This window comes from Gavialis gangeticus, unplaced genomic scaffold, assembly GCF_001723915.1.
Source record: "Gavialis gangeticus isolate Ggan-Ray unplaced genomic scaffold, GavGan_comp1, whole genome shotgun sequence".
NCBI lineage: Eukaryota > Metazoa > Chordata > Crocodylia > Gavialidae > Gavialis > Gavialis gangeticus.
Genome location: NW_017729033.1, coordinates 41437479 through 41459268, shown reverse-complemented (window position 1 = coordinate 41459268; position 21790 = coordinate 41437479). Strand labels below are relative to the sequence as shown.

At 41.4% G+C, this 21790-nt stretch overlaps 1 protein-coding gene across 1 annotated transcript in view; it reads right to left on the bottom strand.

The window, feature by feature from the left end:
• The window catches only part of SLIT2 (slit guidance ligand 2), a 629104-nt gene that overhangs the window by 165977 nt on the left and 441337 nt on the right, over positions 1-21790 (bottom strand). The window contains exons 11-12 of the mRNA XM_019526063.1: positions 6309-6380; positions 5627-5698 (exon numbers count right to left, since the gene is read on the bottom strand). Of these exons, the coding sequence (XP_019381608.1) occupies positions 5627-5698; positions 6309-6380 (144 nt within the window). The remainder of the gene's footprint in view (positions 1-5626; positions 5699-6308; positions 6381-21790) is intronic.

Genomic DNA, 21790 nt, shown 5'->3' with positions numbered 1-21790 from the left:
TGAATCTAGTGCAGTAAGGAAAAGTGTTTTCCTGCTGGCTGGCTGAAAGAGGAAGCACTTTCCTCTGCTACTCAGAAAAGCTAGGATTTTTCTGGGCTGGCCAGCCCTGAGCAGGGGAGCACTTTTTTCTGCTGCCCCAAAACCATGGTATAAGGTTTGAGGCAGCAGGGAAAATGGTGTATTCCCTATCTAGCCTAGCCAGCCCCTGAGACTGGCTGAGTTAGGAAAGCACCACAAGGCAACAGATGTCTGCCACAATAAAGCACGAGAGTCTATTACTACCTTTTGTTGCACCACTGATTTTCCTGTTATGTGGCACAACAAAGCGTAAGGATGTCTATTTCCTCTACATTTGTGCTGCCTTGAAAGTTAAGGCCATATAAAATGAGATATCACACAACATCTGTTTCCATCCCTAGATCATCCCTGACCGATGCTTGTCTAACCTCTTCTTGAACACCTCCAATGATGGAGATTCCACAACTTCCCTAAGCAAACGTCTAATTGCCTCATTGCTCTAACAGTGAAGAATCTAATATCTGATAGCCAGTCTAAATCTACTTTGCTGCAACTTCAAGCCAGTGTTCTTCTTCGGAGCAAGAGACACAAGGTGTTTTCCCTTTCCCTTATGGCAGCCTTTCAGGTATTTGAAGAAAACCCTTAAGTTCCTTTTCCGCAAGCTAAGCACACCCATTTCCATCAGCCTTTCCTTGTATGGCTTGCCTTCCGAGCCCTTTATCATTTTGTCACTCACCTCTGCACCCTCTCTAACTCACCCATATTCTTTTTAAAATATAGAGCCCAGAATTGGACACAATATGCTAGACTCATCTAGCCTAACCATTGCCAAGTAAAGATACAAGATCGTCTCCTATGTTCTGCACCTAATACTCCTATTGATGCGGCCCAAAATCACATTCACTTTTTGTGGAGCTACATCACACTGCAACTTTGTACTGAATCTGCGATCTATCAATATTCGGCCTAGCTCCCTTTTTATACTGTTGCAGCCAAGTGTCACCCATTTTATATTTATGTTTTTGATTATTCTCCACAAGGTGTAGCACCTTGCGTTTGTCAGCGCTGAACTTTATCCTGTTAGCTCCAGCTCAGGTTTCCAATCTGTCATGATCTTTCTGAATTGTACTCTTGTACTCTAATGTGTCTGCAATCCTTTTCTGTTCCATGGCATTTGGAGTTTTGCTCAAGAAGCTCTCTCTTCCAGCATCCAAATAATAAATAAACACATTGAACAGTAGTGGATCCATAATAGGGACTCCAGTCAAAACCTCTTGCCTTTCTGATATGGATTATTTTATAATTACCTTTTGCTTATAGCTAGTAAAACCATATCTGTCTACCTTGTTGTTTTGTTTAGATCACACTTCTCCTATTTGTTTATGGGAAGGTCAAGTGGGACTTTGTCAAAAGGCTTGCTGAAATCCATATACAGCTACTACATCCCCTTCATCCACCCAACTAGGTAACTTATCAAAGAAGGAAATCATGTTTGTTTGGCAATTATTTGTTCTTAGTAAAATCTACGCTGGCTGCTCATGATTAGCCTTTCCTTTAGCAGATACTTACAAATTGACTTCCTTATGATATGCTCCAGTTATTTCCTGGGTATTGAGGTAAGACAATTGATCTATAGTTCCCTGGGTCTTCCTTTTTGCCTTTTTTTAAAGAGGGTTACTACTTTGTCTCTTTTCCAGGCCTCTGGTACCTCTCCTGGCTTTCAAAATTTTGTAATTATTATTATCAAGGCCTCCAAGATTTCCTCTGTCAGTTCCTCTAGTATTGGGGAATGAAGTTATATCAGGCCCCGCTGACTTGTATTAATTCAGACCCATAAAAATCTCTCTGAGTGTTACTGTTATCTCATCCCTCAGGTTGTCCCCTTGTTCTTTCAAATAAACCTCTTTAGCTCTTTGTGCTCTGCTTAAGTTCCCCATAAAGAATGAGATGAAGTAGGTGTTGCACAGCTCTGCTTTCTTTGCATTTTCTGTTAGGACTTTTCCCTGTCTATTTAAACAGTGGACCCACAGCTTCCTTTTCTCCACAACATATTTACAGATCCTCTTCATGTTGTTTTTAACTTTGCTTGTCAGGTGAAGCTCATTTTTCACCTTAGCCCTCCTGATTTTGTTCCTGCAAGTTTTTGTTATTCCCTCGTATATTTCCTTAGTGACCTGCCAATATTTCCACTGCCTTTTGCATTTGGGGCATCCAACAAGCTTCTTATGCAACCATGCTGGTCTCTTGACATTCTTCTTCTGCTTCCATCATGGTGGAATAGCTTCTTGTTGGGCTTCCAATCCCCTGGGCCCCTTCAACCTTCAGTCTATCTTCCCATGGCACCATTTTAAAGGAAAAAGGGCAACACACCAAATTTAATTTTTTTTAATCATCATGAGATTACTTCAGGAAATACTTCCCTATATATACGCACATTTTTCAAATAAATGCGCATTTTTCAAATACATTCCATACAACTACTTGCATCTCATATGAAACTTCTCATTTATAATTCACTAATTAAGAAATATCTAAATTGTGTATGTACATCAATGTATTGTCTTTACATTTAGCATGCAGATCACTAACAGAACGGTTGAAAAGGTACTGAAGCCAAGGCAGTTACATACCTCAGCAACTATACAACTTAAACTGTGCAAAAGAACACTATGGCAAAACCTTGGAGATTTAAGTGATAATATTAGATCAGAAACAGAGGTCATAGCTGACCTATAACCAGGAGTGTTCTGGAGCAGTGCCCTAGTATCAGGTAAATCTGAAGATGAGAAGAGATTCATTTCTTAGACTTTTCATGGCCCTATATGAAGAATCAACTGTGTATTCACCCATGTCATTCTTTAGATGAGTGTTTACTTCTTTTAGCATGGCTCCTTGGGCCTGTACCTTTAGGGGTAGACAGTTTGGCCGTGTGACTCAACTTTGGGAGTGCCAAATGGTCTCCTGCCATGACTTTGATATTGAAATTTGTTGCTGATGGAAGGAAGGTCTTTTATCTCCTGACCACAGCACTCCATCTGCCTAGGTGCTGCCTTCTGGGGCTCCACCTAATGCCAACCAGCCTGCCTAATGCCAACCAGCTGTTGGAGTCCCAATAAGGTAAGGAAGATCTCACAGTCTTTTCATGGTCCCCTCACTAGAGGGTCCATAAAATGTCTGTTGAACTCTTAGGGTAATTCAGCCCTGCTGGTCCAGCTCTCTCTCTTCTTGCACCTCATGCATCATCCATCATAAAAGTCCTCTTATTGGCTCACTTTCCACAGACAAAAGAGGGCGTAAACTACATAACAACATGTCACACTCCCCTTTTTACTCATATGTTGGATTATTCTCTCTCACACTCTTTTCCTACAGGATCCTCATTGCCTATCAGCCAGCTGTCTCTCTGAGGTGTCCACTCAGCTCCTCTGGGTAAGTCTGTAGGCTCCTCTGAGCCTTCACCCATGGGAAGCAGTTCTGGATCCCATCATTTGCCCCTCCTGGGGCAATCCATGCCAGGATGCGGATCTCTGCTGCTTCAAGCATGCACTTCTGGTCCCCTCTTTGCAGGTTCCCGGTCAGCTTTTATCTAGACCCCCAGCACCCCTGCCCTCCTAGAAGCTTTTATCTGGGTGTTTAAGTTCCGCCCTGCCAATCGGAGCCAGCAAGTGCTCCTAAAGTATGCTGGAGCTGGCGGTGTGGTTTTACACACCTGTGTCAGAGTTGACTGGGCTGGTTCTCCTCATTGCTGACAGTAAATCCTTTTTAAAGGTAGTTGTCTTCTGGCTGCCACAGACTGTTATCAAGTTATATTTAGATTAAGAGCACATGAATCCTTCAAGGCCTGGAATCTATACCTTTCTCAAGAGGTGCACTAAGCTCTTTCAGTGCCCGAGGGCAGAGGCGGGGAGTGGGAGGAGGTGGGGGGAATTATATGGATCAGTGGAGAGCTGGGGAGGAGGAAAGGGAGAAAGAAGTCTGTCCCTGCTTGGCTTTCCTCATTCTAGTGGCAGCTGCTAGTAATGCAACTGTTACTGTAGCAGCACAGGCTTGAGCTGCTGCTTCTGGGGGACAGACAATGATGTGGGCTCCCCAAGGGCCACTCCTAGTGCCCTGTTTGCTCCTCTTTCCTCCTCCCTGAGACAGGGCTTTGTATCCTAAGCTAAGCCCCTGCTCCTGGGGGAGATGGCCATATTGGCATCTTCTTTAAGCCAGTGCAAGGGGCTGGTGCTCTGTTCACTTCCCACTAGTTACACTACTGACTTTCTCCTTGTGTAATGGTTCTTAATTCTGAGAAACAGGAAAGGAAAGTTCTCCAGGGCTCTGACTTACCAAAGTGAAGACTGTCAGCTTAGGTTGGAAAGTAACACAAATAACTAGGATATATGCAGGGGTAAATAATTATAAACATATAATTGTTATAATCATCTTCAGGAGGTCACACTAAATGAAATAGGGCCCCTTCTGGGCTTAAAATATATGAACTAAGCACCTAGATATATGACTCTTTTCCAAAATGAGGCAGAAAGAGGAATGGATCTGTTGGATTCATTCCAGTCTTAACTTATCCAAACAAAGGAAAAGAAGAGAAGAATGGTAATATTCAGAATCTGTATATTGCTTAGAAGAATACCAATTCAAGTGCTTGAATCATTTTATGAGTCTATCATCTTCTGACTGACTCTGCAGACTCCTCCTGTAGCTCCTGGGGACATAAATGATGGAACCAAAGTCTCCTGAAAATCCAAACCTAATCTTTTCTTTGGGACCCCAATCCAAAATCAGTTCTGAATGAACTTGTCTCAGGCTGAGAGAGTGAGAAGACAAGCCTTCTCTTCTTCAAGATGACATAATATTTGTTTCTATTTTCTGGTTCTTCCAGGCCCAATGGGTAAATGTTATGTAGGTCAGGCATATATGAGGGGGAATGGTGGAAGATCATTCAAAAATACTTAGAATTTCTCTGAAATATTATAGCATTGATTACGACAGTGAAAAAAAGGGAAAATAAGGAGGTTGGGGAAGGCTTTTATAGTTACTTTTTAAAACACCTATCCTACGGTCAGCATGTGTATACATCCTACCTGTCACATCACTTAACCTATTTCTGAGAAACGTGAGTCATAAAGCAAAACAATATAAGCAAGAATCTAAAAGGCACAACTATTATATTCTTTACAGGAACCCAAGTCAGCATTCTTCAATCACTGCCTAGGAGCCACAGTCTTCTTTAAGACAACTCTGTATTCACCTAACACCACAGCTTTCCATCTGCCTTCTTATTGTTTGTTATTACCATGTCTTATACCACTAAACTGGCCTTAGACTGCGTATAAGAACTATTGCTGGAAAACAAAAAAGCTATCTGTTTTTCTACAATTCTCTGTATGCTGTGAAAATATTAACATAAAATAAGACCAATGTCAGTGGTTTAGCCAGCAAAATGTTTAAGATTATAGTCCTAACACTTCTGAAACTTTTTTTACATTTAGAAGACAAAAAAGATAGAGTTTAAATAAGAACTTTGCACAGACTTGAAAATTCAAAAAGTTTGAACCCTACAAACATAAGAACATTACCCTCTGTTTTGAGAGAGAAAATTTATACTTACAGAGAGTTGAGTGAACGCAGGCCCTGAAAAGCATCTGGAGCTGCCTCAGAGATCTGATTATTGCTCAGATCACTAAAATAAGAAATGAGGTTACATTAAATTAATTCAAACTCATGCTACAAAAGGTAAATACTGAAATAATATCTGCTTAGCATAGGTGATGTGAGATATTTTAATATTTATTTTGACTTCATGAAAGAAAGGTGAATTCACATATAAAAACACTTGAAACTGCAATATTACAGTGAAAGAAATTGTTAAATAGAAGGTATTTTAATAAAAATGATAACAAGATTTATTTGTGGTACTTATACAAGGCTTAAATACATTTTATGAAGTATTCTTTGTGGAAAGAAATCTATAACCTCAATGATATTATGAAATGAAAATGTCATGCCCTCATTTCAAACTACGTACATAAACAACTTAAAGAGATTTTTTTCTTCTTATTCATGCACTATATTTATATAAATTCATATTAATTATATCAACATGTTAAGATACAAGCAATTGTTACTAATATGACAAAGGAAATGTATGATTTTAGTGAGCAGACGCACACATCAGCTAATTCTCCTTCTGTCAAATATTCTTAAGTACTCATACATTGATAGAGTTTCACTGTTTGACCATGATCTGTTTTATAAAAATGCTTGTATTTAATTCCAGACTTCCTACTCACATTCTTCGAAGCTTTTTATATGGTGAGAAAGCTCCAGGAGGGATGACCTTGATTGAATTCTGCTCCAACCGTCTGTAAAGAAAAACAATACCATGAAAATACAAAAATGTAATGCCAAAGAGCAATCTAAAAAATATACAAATTATATGTGAATAAAGTATAGAAGTATTTTAATAAACATGGGTGTTAACTTTTATTTTTGCCAGGGGGGCCCTAAGATGATGCCCCCCTTTCCCCACTGGCATGGCTGGAGCAGAGCTGAGTGAAGCCCATGCAGGGGTGGGAGTAGATGCAGGCTACTCACAGCAGGCTCAGGGCTTCCCACCCTGCTGCCCAGCCCCCAGGAGCCCTGTGCTCACCATGCCACCATGGCAAGGCACCCCCTGCCCTCCTGGCAGCAGTGGGGGACACAACTCTGTGCACCGCCCCTGTTGCTGCCAGGCATGCAGGTGGTACCTCAACATGGTGGCATACTGGCATGGGGCTTCTGTGGGGAGGGCAGTAGGGCATGGAACCCTCAGAGGGAAGCCTGCATCTGTCTCTACCCTGTGCACAAATCTGGGTACATGTGCCCCTGCCCCCTGGCTCCCTCCCCAAAGTGTGCACAGTGGCAGGGAGCCACCCCCACTGACAAGCTGCCTGTGGCTCTCCCACTCCCTGGCCTTGGGTCCCATTCACTGTCCTGGTTGGGCAGTGCCCTCAGGCCCAGCCCCTGCCCCACTCCCTCCCTCAGCGTGGAAGCCTCAATCTGCCCCCCCAATAGATTTACCTGCAGACAGCTGGGGGAGCTGCTCTCCACCACTGCCTAGGACTGTATGTGGCATTCCCTGCATCATGCTTCCTGCAGACCCTTGCAGGTTAGAACTCTGCCAGCCTACAAGGGGAAACCCACCATTTCCCATGTTCTTCCACTATAAATGGGAAACCTGGGTCCCTGCATGATATTGGGAATCTGGGACAAATGGTGTCCTGGAGTCATGCAGCCAGAGACCAGGACTTGATATTCCCATTTTGGGACTGTCCTGCCCAATAAGAGACAGGAATTCCCCCTACCCTCTTCCTGAGGGAGGCCAGGGCCCTTAGGCCCACGTACTCAGTGCTTATGAGAACAACACAGGCAGTTTGCAAAAAATATTATTGTATGAATATTCTTCTATGAGTTTATGCAAAGTTTATAATAGTTTTCATATTTTTTTCAGTAAAAACATGTTCTCTTGACCTTTAGAGTAAGTAGAGAGCATCAACCCCCCCCCCCCCGAGGCTAAATTGATTTAATCTTTGTAGGTTAAGATGCACAGATTGAACTGATAATTAAGTGAACAGACATTCACTTTGGACTCTGGAAATGCAGCTACATGCCTGCAGTGGGCCAAGCCAGAAAATAGGGGATGCTAGGGCCTGCCTCCTTGTTCTGCTAGAGAAGAAAACTGAAATCTGGAGGGGATCCGGGACAGACGTTCAATAAACCGATTTAACCTAAATCAGTTAAGTCTGATACTACATTTATCCAGGTTTATCTTAAACCAGTTTTGGTCATTTTGAAAGTGGTTTATGTGCACTGAACTTCTGTTGCATTACAGATCTGAACTGGTTTCCAATCACTTATCAATTTCTGTCTCTAGCCTTAAAGTTATGAGTAATATCTAATCTGGATTTCTATACACCATATCAACAAGACATTTTTGTGCAAAACAAACAAGGAATTTAACCAAACACTAGAGTTTTTTTTTATACATGCAAGTTATCTTTACTGGTTTTGCACTTTGATGATACTTTAAATATTTGCCAAGAATGCACCAGCTGCATTCATAAAAGATGTATATAAAGAGAGACATTCATATACCTTGTTGGAAAGAAGTTGGACAAGAATGGTAGCACTGGAACACTAACAAATGCTAATCCTTGCAACGGATTGTGGTTTTACATGTGCATGACAATTTCTTTCAGTACATTAGGAAAAAAACTACGATTTTTTCCCCCTATTTTTTTTCAAGAATTAATAAATATCTCTGTAGTTAGCAGTAAGAATTTAACATTGCTTAGTAGATAATGTCTGGGATAATGGAAGGACCTTTTGCAGTGCTCATGAGAATCTGTTCAGATCTGTTGGGTTACTTACAAACCACTGAAAAGCTCCGTTCTTTATTCATCTTTTCCTCAGTAGAGGTTCCTGGCCTACTTCAAGGAAATAAAACCCCATTCATTCTATGAGCATTGTGTAGGATCTTATGCCAGCAAGCTAACAGACCGATTCCAGACAAGACACAAATAAGAGGTCCCTCTCCTATTGCTGCTCCCATACACAGAAATACCCTTTTTGCTCAGAGGCTTACAAAAGTCTTAGGATGCAAAAATCTAGTTTTACTTTAAAAAATAATAATAATTGGTGTTAATAATTCAGTACTCAGTTCTTGAGTAAGTCCTCCTACCCATTGAAAAGTAACGCAAACTAAAAACAAAACCCAGAGAAGGCTATATATTTGATACGTAATGGAACTGTATTATTACATGGTGGTGGGTGAAGGGGGGGGCGGAAATCTCATCTTAGATTCAAATACTAGCCCAGGGCAGGTGGCAGCTTAGCTCCCCCACCCCAACAGCCTGCCCCTACCCGCCCTGCTTACTTTCTGCTCTGGCTCTAGCCCCTTTAGCTCTGAGGTGGCACAGCCTAGAACTGTTGCTACTTCTTTTTTGCCTGGCCACCAGGACTGGAGCCAGGCTGAGGCTGCCAGCCCTGCCTGCCCTAGAGGAGTAGTAGAGCAGTGCAAGAGATGGCAAGCAGTAGGGAGAGGGGGATCAGGGGCAGGGAGGGAGTGCAGAAGGTAGGGAGCTTGGAAGAAGTGGGCAGGCTGGAGTCCAAAGTATAGGATGTGGGGCAGGGTCAGGCACAGGGGGCAAAGGAAGGGGGGAAGGTAGCAGAAGGGGGCACAGAGGGTGAGGAGAATGGAGCTGAGGGCAAGAATGGACATGGGGGACAAGAGGCACAGGGACATGTGGCAGGGGGTCAGGCATAGGCATGTGGGGGGGCGGACAGAAGGCAGGCAGCCAGTGGGCAGCATTGTAGGGAGGGCAAAAGGGCAAGGGATGGGGTTCTGGGCCCTCTCTTCCCACTGCTGCTTTCTCTGCCATAGTAGTGGGAGGGATAAATGTAATTAGATTCTGTTTAAATTCTATACATGGAAAATCATAACACATTTATTATTTTCCATGTATCGAATCTAATTATTGGGGGGGGTCATCTTAAATACAAAGTTATCTTGGATTCGGGTAAATATGGTACATTCAGAATTCCTTTGTCTCACAGCGCCTTATCCCACAAAACACAGAGTTCTTTTAAAAGACAATCATATCAGTTTGTCCTAATATGTATTAATTGGCATTTGTAACACCGAATTACATCTTCTATCCTGCTAAAAGTTCTTTTTCCTTCTTAGGTCTCAGAAATTCCTCAGTCCTCTCCAATTGTAATTGCATGTCATCTGCTTATTTTGCCATTTTACTTCTCAAGTCCTTTTTTGACCGTTAATAAGCATTTTAAACATTGTCTGGAATCTTTTGGCACCAGACTAAACCTTTAGCAACTGTGAAAATTTAACCACTGCGAAAAGTGTTCCTATTTTTTGCACTCTGTCAGACAGCCTTATGTAAAATATTTTGCTTCTCAGTTTAGGACTAGTAGGCAAGTTAAGAGGACACATGATTACTTTTCCCTACAGAGAGATAAGAGTAAAGAATACAGGTGAATATGACAAATTTTAGCTAGATGTCAAGGCCAATACTGGTCATAAAACAAATAGGTACTAACAGCTCTTGAATATATTAGGTTGAAACTTAGGTTTCTAATCATTGGAGCTGGGAGGTTCTGAAGCAGCCTCTCAACAGGACTGGGGAGAGGGCAGGGGCAGGGGCAAGGCGAGGGGAAAAACTGGTTTCAGGATGGAACTTGATAAGTTTATGAAAGGGATTAGACCATGTGGTTGCCTGTGACAGCTGTGGATTGGGTCACCCAGGAGGGTCCTTTCCAGGCCAATATCCTATACTTAATTTTCTTAATAACTTCTTGTGATACCATTTGATAAAGGTTTTAATATGATGTGTGAACAGATTTTTGCATGTCCACGTCTGCTTCACATCTGTCTCACTGATCCATAGAGGGCATGAATCTGTTAAATCTCAGCTACACTTACTGGCTCTTTAGCTCATGCAGTAAAAAAAACCCAACCTTTTTATGCACGAGGTCCTCAGCTTACTCCCTATCTATCCTCACGAAATCAATGAACTTATCTGAGTGGATGTGACAAAGCATCTAAGTCCAACAAAATGACATGAGGGGCCTCATGCCATTCAGATATTTAACTTAACTGGATATTCAATGTCTTGCTTGCTTTTTTATCTTTTGAAAATTCTTTATACATACAGTAGTTACTTGTGGTTTAATGTACTTGTAATTTGCTAACATACAAGTATGATATATTAAATTTACCACTGCTCAATTGTGTCTGCAAAACATGCAGATACAAAAACAGAAAAAGTTCTACAACTGATGGTGTATTTTTGAAAGGCATTTTTCAGCAGTTCTAATAAAATGAACTACCAAGTTACAAGTAGATATAACAAAATGAGCTCCATGTCAACTTAACTTAAGGCTTCATTTCAGTGAAAAATTTACCGTCTGATAGATTCTGTGTGTGGCACCGGGATAAACTTACAAGCACTCCCGGATAAAGGATTTGTTATAGTAGGATCATCTAAATATGCCTTTTATTAGCTCAAACCAATGTGTACACACTAAAACACATCACATTTCAGAAGAAAGGTTGGTACAAAAGACAAAAAAAAATCTTAAATCAGATTATATAAATACAGAAGAAAAAATCTTGTATGCCCCACTTTGTCCATAAAGAAACCAGATCAAATTCTTGTTTTCAAGCTTTATCTTCTAATCTTCTGCTTTATCTGCCTAGAATCAGCTGAATTTCACAGAGTGCAAATTTGCATCCATCCTTCCATGAAAAATCTAATTAGATACATTCCAGGGTCACAAAGCCCAGACAGAGTAATATCTAAAGGAAATTTGCATTCTTCTGATAAAACCCACAGTAATTAAAAACTCGTCTGTATAGTAGTCCTTCATATTAAGTGAAGCACTTTTAATTCCTGAATAAAACTCTGTTTAGTTACCTAGAGCTCACAAGTCAGCTACTGAATGTTCCTAAACCACACGGCTTGGCCTTGAATGCTATATTGTAGAAGTGTACAATTTTGTGAGAATCTGTAATTTTCCACAGAAGTTTGATCACATTTCTCTATTATAATATCCCTTTCCCCTTGCCTCAAACATACCATTCCATTTTATGAAAAGTTAATATGTAGCACATAGAGCGGTTCTATAGTTTTTTCTTTAGAAGCCACAGGCAATTTTAGCAACATAATCAATAAGATAGGGAAGAAGACAGTTAAGCAAATGCTTCATCAAAGAGTGTGCCCCCTCATCGCGCAAACAGTACTCCACCCATCACCCCATAAACACTAATTAACGCTCTTTGTATTAACTCTCTTGTTCCTATTAGGATTGTGCTTCAAATAAGTCCTTTAATACATTAGTGTTAAATATCTTTAAGTTGCCTGTTTGAAACACCTTCCAGGAGCCTATTTTCTATTTCTTTCTCTCTAGAAGAGTTACCATAATGGGAATTTTTTTCAAGTTTCTTTTCCCATTCCCTGCTCCACACGCCCTACCACATACCACCAAACTTTGGTTCCCATTTTTATTATGAGATATAGCAGTACTCTCCCCAGCTGCAATTTCTAACCTAATCAAATCAAATTATGTCCCTAATGATTTGACTCAGCCTTCTCTACTTCTCCCCAGTGAGCTGCAAAATTGTTATATACAAATTATTCAACAAGTTCTCTTGGGTCATTATTAGGACACATATAAAAAAAGTTCAACTACACAATGAAACACTGCTGATTAGTACTTGCCTTGACAACTTGCAGAGGCAGACAACAAGTTGAAAAATCCTAACATATGAATAAACATGTTTTGCTCTAAATTATATAAGGGCCCCTCTACACATGCAGGTAAAGACACATGCCACACACACATGGCAGCAGTAGTGATTGTGTGGATTACACATTAGATCCCAGGATGCCTTACTGCTGGTGCTGATCTCCAGCAAGAATTAAGCTCCCATGACTGGGAGCCTACGGGATTCCCAGCCATGGGGGCACACCATGTGCTTTCATGCCTGGGAGCCCTATCAGTTGACCTGGACTTCCTGCCCAGGGATACCTGCGGCAGAGAGACTGCAGTTGATGCAGTGTCCAAGCCAAATGGGTGCTTCATGACCTTCTGTGGGAGAGACATCATCACATCAGCTTCAGTCTCCCCGCCATGAGGGTGCATGGGGTGCCCCCATAGCTAGAAGCCCTGGCAGCTGATGGGACTCTCAGCTGTGAGGGCTGGTAGGCAGCATCAGTTGGGAGCTCCCAGGCTCTGGAGTGCACATGGGCCCCCCAGCTGTGAGCTTCAATCAGCTGATGGGGCTTCCAGGCCTCTGGCCACCCATTCAATTAATGGTGTGATAGGAAGCAGCTAAAAAGTGATTGCATGTATTTTGTTAAATAACTTTGTAGCTGCTGCTTCTTTTTAATCATACCATTAATCAAATGAGCATGTTGCTTGGTGACCACTTAAGCTAGGGGCAGAAATCACATATAAACCAGTACAAGTGATTGCAAACCAGTCTAAATCTGTAATAGAACAGAAGTTCAGTGCATACAGACTGGCTGAACCCACCTAGATAGATGTAGTATCGGCTGAGGTTAGATTAGTCTATCACACTTGTCCCAGCTCTGCTCCCAAATCAAGTTAGGTCATGGTCCTGCCAGTACCCTAGGAGCCACTGTGACCCCCTGCTAACCTCCCTTCACAGCGTGAGCAGGCTGGCCTCCATCCCCCCTCATCTGATCCAGCACAGCTGGGCCTACCCCATCCCTAGGCTGCCACTGGGCTGAGGCAACATGGAGCAGAGGCAAAGCCTCTGCTGCCCAGCCCAACCAGCAATGGCATAGGGGACAGACGAGGGGGGGAACTGAGCCCCCAGCCCTGGCTTCCCCCAGCTGGTGTCTGTACTGTGGGGGCCAGAGCCACATAGCAGGGGCTTCCGCCCCTCACTGCCCAGCTGAGCCAGGCTGTGGGGATGCTTGCCCCAGGCCTGCCCCCTGCCAGCCCCTGCCTCTCAGCCATGAGCAGGGGAGCAGGGACAGAGGGAGAAACAGAGTCCCTTACCCAGCCCCCACCAGTTGGGTTTGCACAATGGGGGGCGAAGCTCACATGATGGGGTATCCGCTCCCTACCCAGCCACTGATTAGTGCCACTCACAGGCTCTTGCCTGTGCTTGTCATCAGTGGGGATCAGGCATCTACTCCCTCCCAGACACTTACCAGTCTTGCTGACAGGCTATTGCCTGCATCTGTCATCAGCGGTGGTCAAGCTGTGGCAGCAGCCCCCCCAACCAGTGCTGGCTGGCTCATGTTGAGGAGTGGAAATGGGGGCAGGGACATCTGCTCCCCCACCAGTGCAGCATGCCCAGTGAAAAAAGCCTCTGAGCCCTAGGGATCACAGCAACCATGATCCCTAGGGCTTGGGGGCATGGGAACCCCCCAAACCCTGGGGATCATGGCTGCTGTGAGCCCTATGACTTGCAGGTTTTTCATTGGGCATGGTGCACCGGTGGAAGAGGAGATGCCCCCGCCGCACAGGACTGGCTCAGTCCCCCCTGCCCGAGGCAGCCAGCACTGGTGGGGAGGAGGGGCACCTGGCTGCTGAGAGCTGTGGGGGAGGGGGCACGGAGGCAGGCAGTGCAGGGCTGGGATGAGCCCATCAAGGGTTACCCAGCATCTGGGAGATGCACTTTGAGTGCCCCTAGCTTGCTGGCCTTAGCCAGTGCAGGCCCCCTGCTTCCCCCATGCACAGAAGAGGGAATGTCGGTTTTGTTCCCTCCCAACCTAGCCTAGGGCACTTAAAGTATGAACCTCAGAGCACTTCTATCTTGGGCTTTTTGAACCTCTGTACTTAGCCTTAAGGCATGATTATCCAGTTAATGAAACCTTAAGTGTAACATACAGATAGGGCCTAAGTTACAGAAAAACAACTTCAGTACACTCAGCCTTCTCAGAAGCAACTGGGAAAAGCCATCCAATTTATACTGTATAGACACATGTTGTACTCATAAGGTACAGGGGAGATTAGTATCAAGGGACCACCAATAGATCAAAAATAGATTTACTAAAAATGAAGTGATACTTGAAAAGAATTTTTTTCAGTTCTAAATGTCTTATCTAGAAATAAATTATATATGTTATTTATTTTGAAGATTCAATAAGTTGTATTTTGATTGAGCAAATCTGAGTGGCTTCAGCATTTAATTGATCTAAATCATCTAATTTCAGTATTTCTTCGTTTAGAAAAAGGCTATAAGAAGCCTGTCAAGAAACCCCACAAGAATTTTTACTACACAGAAGAAAGTATAAGCTATGTAATGAGTCTAATGTATTGCACAGATGCTGATTATACATGGTAATAAAATTGACAGCTCTTCTTTGCATTGTCCCCATCTGCTTTTAAAGTAAATAGCAAAAACAGCTGTCAGCGAAGAAAAAATAGATTTCATTGATGGGATTCACTGCAGCTCCTGACTCTGAAGAACTGCTATACATAGTCAAATCATCTCTCATCATACATAGCATATACCAGTCTTTTGAGAAAGAAGCAGCAGTAATGATTCCCTTTGCTATAGGGAGCCTTCAGGCTGTTACACAGAGTACCATTTTTGCCTTCCTCAACAACTGCACCACCAAAGTACTTGTGTCAACAACCATTCCTTCTCACTTTAGCAGCAAAATTATTTTACTGGACTCTGTAATATCACCAAAGTCTGACACAACAAAAAATGGATTTTGAACGACTGTATTACTTGCACTTTATGGCTCAGGCTTTATTTCTGTTTGTGTTTAATAAATATGGATGAAATTTTGCTAAATATTTGCACATAAAGCGTTATTGTTTAGGCTGTCCTACAGCTTGTCAATCTCTCTGCCATCTATATTAATTACTCTATCAAATACTTCCTAAGGGGATTGATTTTAAATAATACAACACCATAGCTGCACTGTATCACGAAGTGACAAGGACTGTCACTCTAAAGCTACTGCACAATTATCTTTACCTAAAAGCAAGCCCCCATACTGAATTTGTTCAGTTTTCCACTGTGAAGAGGGTTATCTCATGCCCTGACCTTTACTACAGCAATAAACTCTGAGAAGTTTTCAGGTTTCTGCCTCCTATTGATTCAGAGTGTGGTAAAAATCCACATCCTGTCTAGTAGATACCCTTTGAGGACTTGGAGAATATGTCCCACTGCAGAGACAGCTTGAATTTTGTTCTTGAATTAGCTTCTCTTGAGCTCACCTAGATTGATTAGGAGCAGCCACACCGCAAATAGTTGAACACAAGAGAGAAAGTGTATAAGCAGCAGTGTAGCTATCTCTGCTGCACTGCTAGCATGAGCATCATCAGTATTCTAGCTTTAACCACCAATACAAGCTTTCTTGTATACCAGCTAGCCCACAGAGAACCATTTAACTGGTGAAAAAATAATTTGCCTGCCTTTGGCAGTTAGATAAGGGCCCACACCAGTTATATCACTAGCTAACACTGCAGTGAAAAGTTCCATGGTACTTACAAAAAAATAAAGATTTTGATGGGGAATTTTCTATAGGTGCATGTAGCATCCAGCCATTAAAAATTATTTCTTCCTTGCACTGAAAGCATGCAGAACACTTATGTCAATGACTGCAGTTTTCTTTTCAGTGTAAAGTAAATTTCTGCTTGGTGAGGCAGAATGCAGTGGAGCAGGGATGTCCAACACAGCCCACAGAGCCATTTCACCAGGTCCTGGCACGCATTCATTTAAAGGTGCCATGGATTCTGAGCCCTGATCCCAACAATTGTACCTCCTGCCATGCTATGCGTGCATGGCAGGAGACATGATTTTAGGATCAAGGATCAGATGCCAATTGCACCTCTTCTACTTGTCAGTGCATCATGATCATGGGCTTCCCTTGTACTGGCAAGCTGAAAGCTGGCTGGCTGCAGTCTGGTGCAACCCGGAGTAGTTCCAGAACTGGGTCTGACAGTTAACTGACTGTCAGCTCTGCTCGAGACTTTAAACCTGCCAGAGCTGCTAAGTATGAGATTTAAAGTTCCCAGCAGAGGAAGGCCTTGGCTCCCCCTGCCAGGAGCCTCTGATTTCTTCCAACACCCTACAGAGCAGCCCTGGGCCCAGTTTGACAGCACTGGCCCTGGAACAAACTGCAGGTGATTGGAGACCAGAGCTGCCCATGGCCAGTGCCAACAATATTGTCTGCATAAAGGTCGGAGACCAGGGCTGATTCTGACCATGAGCTGATTTTTAAGCATCAACCCTAGACAGCTCTGGTGTCTGGATATGCCACGCATTCAATTTAAGGTGCTATTCAAACAAGCTACAAAAATGTCCTACATCATATGAGTAACATTTTTATGGATGGTTTGTCATTTTGTGGTGCCTTAAGTTGGGTGCATGTGTTATACTCTTGCCATTTATACCATGATTAATATATTAATGACATAAAATGTTACATGTAGAAGGGCTGGGAATTCAGGGGTAGTGTGAGCAGGGGGAGGTCCTGTCCCAGGATTATCTGATAGAGAGTCCTGATTGACTTGTCTGGCAGTCGAAGGGTGTGAGAGACTGCTGCATTAATCCCTGTGTCACCATTCACTCCACACTGCTGCCACCAGGTCTGGATCTGACCCAAGAGGCTCTCTGCAGTCTCGATCCAGCCCCTCCAAGAACCTTGGGGCACAGGTGAGTTTGACACCCTTGGAACACAGCAATATTCAGTAGAGAAGAATCAGTACATAAAGTGAAAATCTCAAAGGGATACAATGTTTCTCGGTGATGCTACCCATGCTGGAGAATCTGTAACTGCTTTCCTGAAAGAGGAGGAGGGGGTATCTTCCCTTCAGCTTTAGTTAATGCTGTAAAAATACTTATCTATTTTTATTTTTCTAATACTTATCTATTGTTATTTTTCTAAAGTCCTCTCTTGCTATAATAGTTTTCTTTTCCCCTGGTTATCCCTGATAACTCTTTCAAAACCTTCATCTTCTTAGAAACCCACTAAACCTAAACTTGAACTCAGTGATATGGGGATTTTTATTCTAGCTGAGGCTGTACATAATTTTTCTGAACCCCTTTGCTAAAATTGCTGCTGTGTCTGGCAAAAACAAGTTGCCCAAAAGAAACAAAGACTACTCCTTTCCAATCCTGCTTTACAGGAAGAATGTGCTGCCTCTGCAGCAGTCCCACCCCAGGATAGCTTAGAATCTCATGATTGAATTCAATGAATTGAACACAAATCCCCTGTGTGGTGTGTGGTAGCCTGTGTTTGTTTATAGGGTTTCACATAAAAGAAAAAACATGCCTTTTCTCTTAGTTTTGGAGTACAGGCTTCTTGCCCAGTTCTTATGCTTCATCCCTTCAGTTCCCCCGGACTGTAGAGTCAATCATGTGCCCTCTGAGTCTAAATTATGGTTTCTTTGATCAGATGCAATGATATGAAGAAGGTTCAGGAATCAACATGAACATTTTGTGTAGCAGAAGCACAAAACATATTCTAATAAGGTATATAGATAACGTTATAGGTACTACAGTTTGCTTGGCAATTGCAGTAAGAAAATCAGTACTAGCTTAAAATTGCATGATATAAAGTTTATGAAGGCTTTCAAATAGCACTAATGAAAGTCATTATTTTTCTCTTTTATTTGATAAGCTTACAGGATTTTGTACCAGTTTTGCAAAAATATTATTTAAAAAACAGAGTTCTGTTAAATTTGTCTGTGCTTTTTCTTCTTCTTCCATTGGACAATTTTTTTTCTTTCAAATACCTTCCAAATTTTATTTGAAATTGTATGAGCAGGCTTGGTTAAACGTCAGAGGTAAAAAGTGAAGATTCGCTTATTTTTAAAGTACAAAGAGGGGCAAGGTGTTCTTAAATACATTGTTCACAGACTAATTTACACTAAGATAAAAGAATCAAATCCCTATAATATATCCTTTCTACAATATGGCTGCTATATTTTTTTTCAAATATTTAACTAATAAAAGGCTAGGGATATGGTTTAAGTTTATGTAACTTTGTGTCTAAAAGAAGGATTCTGTTTTCATTCCATCTAATCATTATAATTATATATAAATAATCATATCTGCTGACATAAATAGCTGCTGAAGTATTAGCAACATTTTGCATTCTCTGTTAACGAGCCTTTCTGGTGTTGTGTGTTACAATATGCATAAGCACTGGATCTGGTACAACTGCTGACACAGAGACAGGATTGCTGCTAAAGAGTGTTGTGAAAGTTACATTCACACCATTAAGTCCAAAAATGAACATTCCAAAAACACCATCATTTAAGACAAAATGAAGTCAGAAAAAAACTGTCTTCAGAAAAACATACTTAAATGGTATCTATATTTATTTTCAATTACTGATGCTTGGACTTAATCATATAGTTTAAAGGCCTACCTTTTATTAAAGCACTACCCATTCACACACGCTGGGAGGTGGAAGCAATACCCAATATGTACGGTGTGTCATGCAATCTGGGATGATTTCTTTAAATAGGTGTAGCAAAGCTATGAGCAGATCATCTCAAATGAATATCAATAAAAAGTTTATCACAACTCCATATACCATACATGGCATTATAAATTAGAGAATGTTTTCAAGAATCTAAAGAAATCTTATTGGTATTTTTTCTTCCTTCTTTTCTTTTCTTTTCCTTTCCTTTTTTGTGCATCTTTCTACAAATGAAGCTATGTCCCCTAATTACTATGAATTCCACTGCATAGACCTCTGAGGGAAAGAAAAAATATATTAATAGTAAATTTTAGAAACCTCTAAAAATGACGTAAACTTGATTTTCTATACATAAAAATGTCATGTCTTTAAAGCAAGACAGAAGCAAATGCTTTGTGTTTCACTGAAAGCTGGAACCTCCCTAATCCAGTAGTATTAAATTTCAATTTCAAGCCCAATGCATCACTACATATTGGATCTTAAACCTAGCATTGGTCCTGGATCATTGCCTATGCAGGGCTTTGGGACAGTATAATGTTTTTAGGAATGAAATTCACATTTGAAGGAAACCATATATTTGGATTATTATTACTTTTTTTTAATGGCAGTTGTATAAAGCTGTTCAGAGGTTTGGAATGTTATATTAAGCTCTGGGAACGACAGATTAGCACAGAGCAATTATCTGAGGTGGTTGAAGAGGCATGATGTCATAAAACTATCACATTTATCATATAGTTCTCTCTCCATCACAATACATGCTTATATATTATTGATGGAACACAATGCCCGGTTTTGGTATCCACAATTCAGGAAGGATGTTTATGAACTGGATATGGTTCAGAGAAGAGCTACAATAATGATTAAAATATTAGAAAATATGTCTTATCGCAAAATACTTAAGAAGCCCAATCTGTTAGGCTTAACAATAAACAGGTTAATAGATTACTGCAGGGGAAGAGAAAAATGAGAACTTGGGGCTCATCCGTCTTACAGAAAAAAGTATATTAAGAAGTTGAAGCTAGGCAATTTTAGACTTGACATGCTTTCCCCTCCCCCCCAGTCATACTTATTTACAGTTTGACTCCTCAGGAAGCTTGTAATAATATTAGCAGACAGGATTTGCCCAGATTTTCTAAGTATGCTCTGGCTTTTATTTAAATGAAAAAACACTATAAATCACTGCTCGCTAGAACACAACAAACTTCATAAAGGCAACACTCCTTATTCCCTAGCTCACCTTTCCCTGGGGTCCTTGAAGTTGTCCATCTGTGTTCAGAAAGGTAAAACTTTCCCCCATTTCACTGGCTCCTGATGTAGGCAGTTTGAGCTGCTGAAAATGGCTAAAGAGACCAAATGCCTCAGTTCCTGCTGTTTTATAACCTTCCAGCCTTTCTGCAAGGTGACTTTGTAGTCAAGGCAACCTTTACTCTGACAAATCTGTTATCTTCAGTAAGAGCCAGAATATTGTCTAGGATATTTATATATGAATACATGAACATCTCCATTTAATGACCCTTCATTGTTAAATCTGTGCTCAGCTTTGGAGTTTCAGCCAAGCAGAGAACAGAGACAGTAATAGGGTGTACATTCACAATGGAGTTGGCAGGTTGGGAAAGATGCATAGAAAATACTCACAGCCATACATGGAGTCTTTTAAGTTTAATAGACGGATTTCCCAAATTATCTAATCAAGTCACCCCTTACCTTGTTTTGTATAAACTAAATCTATCAAGATTCTTAAGCTTCCCTCTTCATTGCAGGTTTTCCAGACTTCAGCCCATGCTTGAAGCTCTTTTCAGAAATCTTTCCAATATTTTGACTTACTTTTTAAAGTGTGGGCATCAGAATTGGACACATTATTGCCAAAAAAGTTCTCAGAAAAGTTCTCTCTTAGTCCTGCTAGACAGTTTCCTATTTATACAGAAGTAGCTAAGCACCAGTATACAATCAGTCAGTGATGGGCTTAAGGAAGATGAATAAGTGGGGGCGGTGGGATAAGGGGAGGTGGAAGAAGATGAGAACTGGCAAAATGATAGTAAAGCCAAGAGGCTTTAGCAAGAAAAAGCAAGAAGGAAGGAATATAAATATGGGAACTGGCCTGGACAGATCAATAAGATTAGCATCTGACAACTGAACTGCTTTCACTTTTTATACAAAACTATTTGTCAGAGCAGGTCATCTTTATCTGATTACAGCAATACAAAAACACATTCTACTGCTAACTTCTTTATTTTACCTTTCCTTCATACCACTATGCTGAGGAATGGGATTTTGTAGACAGGTATTGGATCTTGAGTATCAACTCATACAAACAAACTAAGAAGTCTTTCAGAAATCAACCTAGACCACAAAGCTTCTTGACCCATTATTTTGAATGAACATCCTGTTACTTACTTTTTAAGTAACTAGTAGGTTTAATAGTACTGCTGCTGGGGTGGTTCCTTCCCATTCTAGGAATTCCCTGTTTGATCATGTGTAAGGGTGCATCCCATTCAAATGGACCCCAAATCAATTTCTAGAAAGCATTCTAAGACTCCCAATGTGGTAGATGGACCCCCATGTGCAACTAAATGGAGGGAAATCAAATGGAAGCCTAGCAGTGCCTTTTGAGTACTACAAACTTGAAAGGTCTCCTTAAAGAAGATTATGAAGTGGGCTTTCTGAGCTTTCCAAAAGAGCCCTAAATTGGAGAGGAAAAGAAACAGGTGCATGGGACATCCCTTATATCTGACTTGAGCTTAATAAGTGGAACTCATTCAATACATTACCCAAGTAAAAAAAAAAAAAAAAAA